The sequence below is a fragment of the Cynara cardunculus genome, assembly GCF_001531365.2.
Source record: "Cynara cardunculus var. scolymus isolate 2C chromosome LG 10, CcrdV1, whole genome shotgun sequence".
In the NCBI taxonomy this organism is placed as follows: domain Eukaryota; kingdom Viridiplantae; phylum Streptophyta; class Magnoliopsida; order Asterales; family Asteraceae; genus Cynara; species Cynara cardunculus.
The window spans coordinates 20,473,022-20,478,939 of record NC_037537.1 but is presented as its reverse complement, the minus strand read 5'-3'; the positions used below and the strand labels follow the sequence as shown (position 1 = coordinate 20,478,939).

General features: G+C 35.6%; 1 protein-coding gene across 1 annotated transcript; it reads left to right on the top strand.

Moving 5' to 3' along the window:
* The first annotated feature begins 930 nt into the window (after nucleotides 1-930).
* Nucleotides 931-5,649, top strand: LOC112519282 (2-alkenal reductase (NADP(+)-dependent)-like). The gene is made up of 5 exons (XM_025127322.1): nucleotides 931-1,158; nucleotides 2,089-2,266; nucleotides 3,312-3,478; nucleotides 4,338-4,420; nucleotides 5,154-5,649. The coding sequence occupies exons 1-5, from the start codon at nucleotides 934-936 to the stop codon at nucleotides 5,530-5,532; spliced, it is 1,032 nt and encodes a 343-aa protein (XP_024983090.1). The 5' UTR covers nucleotides 931-933; the 3' UTR covers nucleotides 5,533-5,649.
* The last annotated feature ends 269 nt before the right edge of the window (nucleotides 5,650-5,918 follow it).

Sequence of the window (5,918 nt, the reverse complement as noted above, 5' to 3'; positions counted from 1 at the left end):
AATTTTTTTTATAATTCAATTTATCGTAACGAAATAACTTAATTTAGATTTAATAATATTTTTTTATAAAAGTAATAATTAAGTATTCTGTTAGAACTCAATAATTATTCTAATTATATTTTAGATTTTTTATATTTTAAAATGAGATGTTTCTCATCTATTTGATTATGTTTATCAGCAGTTAGTCACACGAATTCAAACATCGAGCTTTAATAAGTTGTACTTATGCATAGTTTACTTGTAATCTTGAATTTTAAGTAATGTGCATCAATAAACAATACTTCATGCATAAAAAATAGTTTTTGTCAAATGCTTTATAATATAGTATAGACTATAGATAGCGGTGTAAAACGAAAATTGAAAAAATAAACGATGTATCATAAATTAAATAAATAATTATAAAAATACAAAGTGTAAACATTAAAAATATTTTTTCATAGTATATATATAATATATAATAATATAATTAAGTAAAAACTATTCAATATTGGACACGTTTCGAAAGTATTAACGAGACGATTATAATAGTGTAACTTATTAAAATAAAAATATATTTTTTAAATATATTTTAATTGATATACGATTATATATATGTTAATTTGATAAATATATAAAATAAAAATTTAAAAAGAAAAAAAATCGTAAATAAATATATTTATTAATTATCGAGGTATAAAATATAATTTTAAAATTAAAATTTTTAAAAATTCGGATTCATGCGAGGAGGGTGAGTGAGTGAGTGAGGGAAATATGAATATCAACCCTTTATTCGAAAAAGGGAATTTTGTCCTCTCGACACGTCATCCTGTCCACTCACATGACATGAGATGCATGTCCTTCCCAAGCTTCACCTCACCCCTCACCTCATTTTATGTCTCCACTCTGCTCAGCTGCTTCCATTAACTCAACAGCAGATTAGCAGGAAAAAAAAAAATGGAAGAAGTGAGTAATAAGCAGGTTGTATTGAAGGATTATGTTAATGGCTTCCCTAAGGAATCAGACATGCTTATCAATACTTCCGCCACCATATCCCTCAACCTTCCACAAGGTTCTAACGCCCTCCTCGTTAAGAACCTATATCTTTCCTGTGATCCTTACATGCGTAATCGGATGACCAAAACTGAAGACAGTTACATTCCATCCTTCACTCCTGGTTCGGTCGGTAACTTCATCTTCTATGCGTTTTCTGATTTTTTGTTTTTGATAATTTTAGTTTTGACATTATTGGTTAGTTTAATTGAGTATTCTTCAATCTCTCTCATTCTTTCCGATTCTAGGGAAGCACAGTTTGTTTATTGAGCGATTTTGCTTTTCTATCGCTAAGCTCGAATCACAGTGGAGCACCCTATTTTGGTGTAATTCATGTTAAAATGAAGAGAAAATTTTGATCTACCGCCAAACCACTGTATGACATAAGATCCATGCCATTTTTGGGGAATATGCTTTTGTTCCAACAGGAAACTGTTATAATTGCTTGAGATAAAACATGAACCACTAGTCAACTAACAGTAGGTGAAAAATGAATTGAGATTTTTGGATCAAATAAGGCCAACAATAGAGCTTCACATAATTAGGTTGCTGATAAAAAACAAATCTAACATGTGTGGATACTGTTTTATGTCCACCTTCTTACCTTCTATGTGTGTTTCTGTGACTTTTTGTTGAATTGTCACAAATTGATTATCTATTTCTGTTTCTAAATTGGGACTTCATCTGTCTTCTTGGTATAAGCATAATTGGTGCATAGCACGCACATGTATGCCAACAAACACTAGGAGCAAACTCACTATCACCATGCAATTGATCAGATAGATTTAATTACAAGACTAAAGATATGTTTTGACGTTTGTGGTGATACGAGTTATATCTAGGAATCAAAATAACTACGAGTTCCTTATTTGGTGGAAGTTGTCTCTATGCAAAATTGCAAGGGAAAGATTACTTACAAAGACTTCTCTCTCCAGCTCTTACATGTCCGAGGGGCGGAGGGGCCTTAATGCACTTGGCTTGTTTTATTTTACTTGTATTTGAACTAGAGCAATTTACTGTATCAGCTTGTGTTTTCATGTACCCATTACCATCTTGCAGCCAATAGCAGGAGCTGGAGTGGCTAAAGTATTGGATTCTGGGCATGCAAACTTCAAGAAAGGTGACCTGTTTTGGGGTATGACTGGATGGGAGGAATACAGCATTATCACTGCTCCTGAGAGTGTATTCAAGATTGAACATACTGATGTTCCTCTGTCCTATTATACAGGAATTCTTGGTATGTTTTCTCTTTCAAGTGTTTCTAATCTTACTGCACTTTAGTCAAACATATTAGGAGCTTTAGAGTCGGGGATTCCACTATTCCCCTGTGTACTTATGGGCAAAGTGAATGTCACACAAATACAACAGCTATAGGGTCTCAAAGTTCTCGTTCAAATTCGGCTATAGGGTCTCGTTGGTTGAGGCTCTATCCCTTGTGGCCCTGAAATTAAGTTTCCAACACTTGAGCTGGCTTTGGTTCACCCTAGACTGCTGTTAACTAAAGAGTGGAGCAAGTATGGTATTGTAGATGAGATGGTTAATGCCTGCAACTTCAGTCCATCGAAAAGAGAACCTTTCATCAGCATTCAGCAATCAAGTCATCAATGGACGATGATTTTTGTTTTGCTTTGTGCCTTGTAGATTCCATATACAAACCTTTGAAATTGTGCAAGAGTAATGTTCACAATTCAGAGATGTTGAGGTGTTGGTCTTTGAACGGCAATCTGCCATTCCCTTGATATTGTCAAGAGCCCCGAAGGAAAGATTGTGTGTTTTTCTCCATTCATCTATGTATGTGTATACATTCACATACACGTATTAAGTTGACTCGTGGACCCATTAAAAGTTGTAGTAATCGAACATAAACGTTGGGATCTGAGCCCCATGAAAATCATAATCATGCGCCAGAGGGTAACAAATTATGATGGTTATGATAGAGTAGGGTCTAAGTTGTGGTATATTGGACAAATATATTCTGGGTGAGAGCCCTGTATCCGCACAGGCGAAAAGGATGGGCCTTGAGAAACAAAACTTATTGTGTAAAATATATTACGAATCATCGATTATATTGTTTTGGTGCATGAGATTGCCTTCTAAGACCTTCTTTTATTATTGGCCAAGAGTACTTTAGACATTAAAATTCTAATGCTGTTATTAAAGTTCGTATAGGCCAACATGGTAATTTTCTTGAGAATCATGTAGCAGCAATTAGAAGATGGTGTTGAATGGTTGATTAATGCGTTTCACCATCTCCTGATTTTCTTCCTTTGGATGCTTTTTAGGCATGCCTGGTATGACCGCTTATGTTGGTTTCTATGAGATTTGTGCTCCAAAGAAAGGAGAGTATGTGTTTGTTTCAGCGGCTTCTGGTGCAGTTGGTCAGCTTGTTGGGCAGTTTGCAAAGTTGTTGGGATGCTATGTTGTTGGGAGTGCTGGAACAAAAGAAAAGGTTTGGGCCTTTAAATTTCTTGCATAGTTTCTACCTATATAATTGAATTTGATGGACATAAATTTGATTAAGCCCCTTTAAGAAATTATCTTTGTTGGCTTCAGCTTCTGCTGATTCCTTGCTACCAAGGGGACATTTACCAAATGCTTATCGGGTGAGTATTTACGTCAAGAGAAATTACCCTTACCTACCTTATCATGTAACATTCCATCAAAATGGATTGTTGGTAAGCGTGTTAAATCTAGTAAGCGCTTACAGGGTAAGAGACGTTTTTCTCACTTACCGCGTAAAACTCTTGGTCCTTGTTACGCCTCTTAGCAGGTAAGATCATGGTCCTTGTGATTCTCAGTTGGTAAGGTAAGTGATATCAATAAGCGCTTACCTGGTAAGTGTTTAGTAAATGGCCCCTAAAAACGTTTTCATGGTAATATAATATCACAAGCCTTGGCATTTTGGTTCTTTTTTGTGGCCAAAATGCAACAAAGTTTGCATTRGTTCCTATTTAGTGTAACGATGATATGTTTTTCTTAATTCGTGTAGCAAACATTCAATACCCATTTTGACCTAGAACTGGTGAATTTTATTACTGTTTTTGATGTGGATGCCAAGTTGTCAAGTTACGTTGTGGTTTAAAAAACTGTCACATCATAATCAATCGATGCCACATCGCTAACAAAATTTATCAGGTTAAGTGGGTACGAAATAGGTCAAATTGAATGTTTGTTATACTAATTGAGAAAACAAAAGTTCATCGTTACACTAAATAGAGACTATAACAAACTTCGTTATATTTTGATGCATTTTGCCCTCTTCTTCTTTCTCAAAGTCGTTTTTTTTAACACGTATTTCATCACCCAAGGTTGAGCTGCTGAAGAATAAAATTGGGTTTGATGAAGCGTTTAACTACAAGGAAGAGCAAGATCTAAATGCAGCTCTGAAGAGGTTAGCCCTGAAGCATAGTTTTCACCCAAGATAAGAGGAACTGTTTTTTTTTTTTAAAGTATAATATATATAGGATTAGGTTCAAGGGAAATGCGAAGGACCTTCTGAGAAGGGAGGTTATGTTGAGAAACGTTAGAAGAGATTTGAACCCTTGATTACTTTTAATCTCATGCCCACCCATGAATTGCGTTTTAGAAGGGAATTGATCCGATGTATCTCGGTGCACCTTATTAGTGTTGACATTCAATTAGGAGCGATCCAAGGGTAGAGACCTCTTCTTATGCTTCTCAGCAACTTCCCTTCTCACTGGAACCCACGCAACCCAATGGGAAAACCGTAAAAAAATGAAAAAAATAAAGAATACCCTAATAACCCTTCATTTATATAAGATGAACATATGCATACATGTAATTTGTGCGCATGCACACGTGCGTAGAAACCCAAAACACTTTCAATTACTTGTATTCACATGTTCATACAGTACTAATGAATGATCATTAAGGTGTTCTTAAGTTTTTCATTTTCTGGGGTTTTCCCTCTGAACCTCACAATATACAAACACACACACTCACACCGCAAATACCCATGCACACTCACCTTTGGTAAGGGTTGAACCCTTGACCTCCGGGTAGGTTGGGATCTAACAGTAACCGGGGTATCATCGGGCCAGCCAATGACCCTTTGGTTTGTCAAATTAGTTTTATAAGATTGTTCTTTTTATTTAATCTGTTAGGTACTTCCCCGATGGCATTGATATTTACTTTGAGAACGTTGGAGGGAAGATGTTGGAGGCAGTGCTGCTTAATATGAGATTACATGGAAGGATTTCGGTTTGTGGGATGATCTCACAGTACAACCTGGAGCATGGGGACGGGGTGCGGAACCTGTTTTGCCTGGTATCAAAACGTCTATCGATGAAAGGATTCGTTGTAACCGATCACTATCATCTGTATCCAAAGTATATGGAAATGGTTATACCCCTCGTAAAAGAAGGGAAGATATGTTACATCGAAGATATCGTGGAGGGACTTGAGAGCGCACCTACGGCTTTGGTCGGGCTATTCTCTGGCCGAAACGTTGGGAAGCAAGTGGTGGTCGTGGCTCGTGAATGAGTGGATATGGTTGGGTTTTAGATTTGGATGGTTATGAGGTTTGACTTGTTGTTTGCTTAAAAACTGATTTCATTTACATCCATATTTTCCAAATATTTAACTCAAATTTCTGAATTATAAATACCAAGGTTTTAGTGTGGTATTCTTTTATTCAAAATAAAGAAAACTCCAAGGACTAAAACTGGAATTATCATGAAACCAAAGGGGCGAAAGATGATGTTTTCTGAAAGGAATATTAATACAAGAGCAAATGGAGGGACATTATTGTCTGCCTAGAAAAAGGGCTTTAAATTCGGAAATATACCTATTTCATGTTTGAAGGTCACGTTACCACAAAATATTTAAATTTAAATATAAATATAAATAAAACACATAATTTTATGTAT

Excerpts from the sequence above, each read along its gene's own strand:
- LOC112519282 (XM_025127322.1), top strand. The coding sequence starts at position 934 with ATGGAAGAAGTGAGTAATAAGCAGGTTGTATTGAAGGATTATGTTAAT. Across the intron at positions 3,479-4,337 it reads GTGCTGGAACAAAAGAAAAG|GTTGAGCTGCTGAAGAATAA; the intron begins GTTTGGGCCTTT and ends TCATCACCCAAG. Across the intron at positions 4,421-5,153 it reads CTAAATGCAGCTCTGAAGAG|GTACTTCCCCGATGGCATTG; the intron begins GTTAGCCCTGAA and ends TTAATCTGTTAG.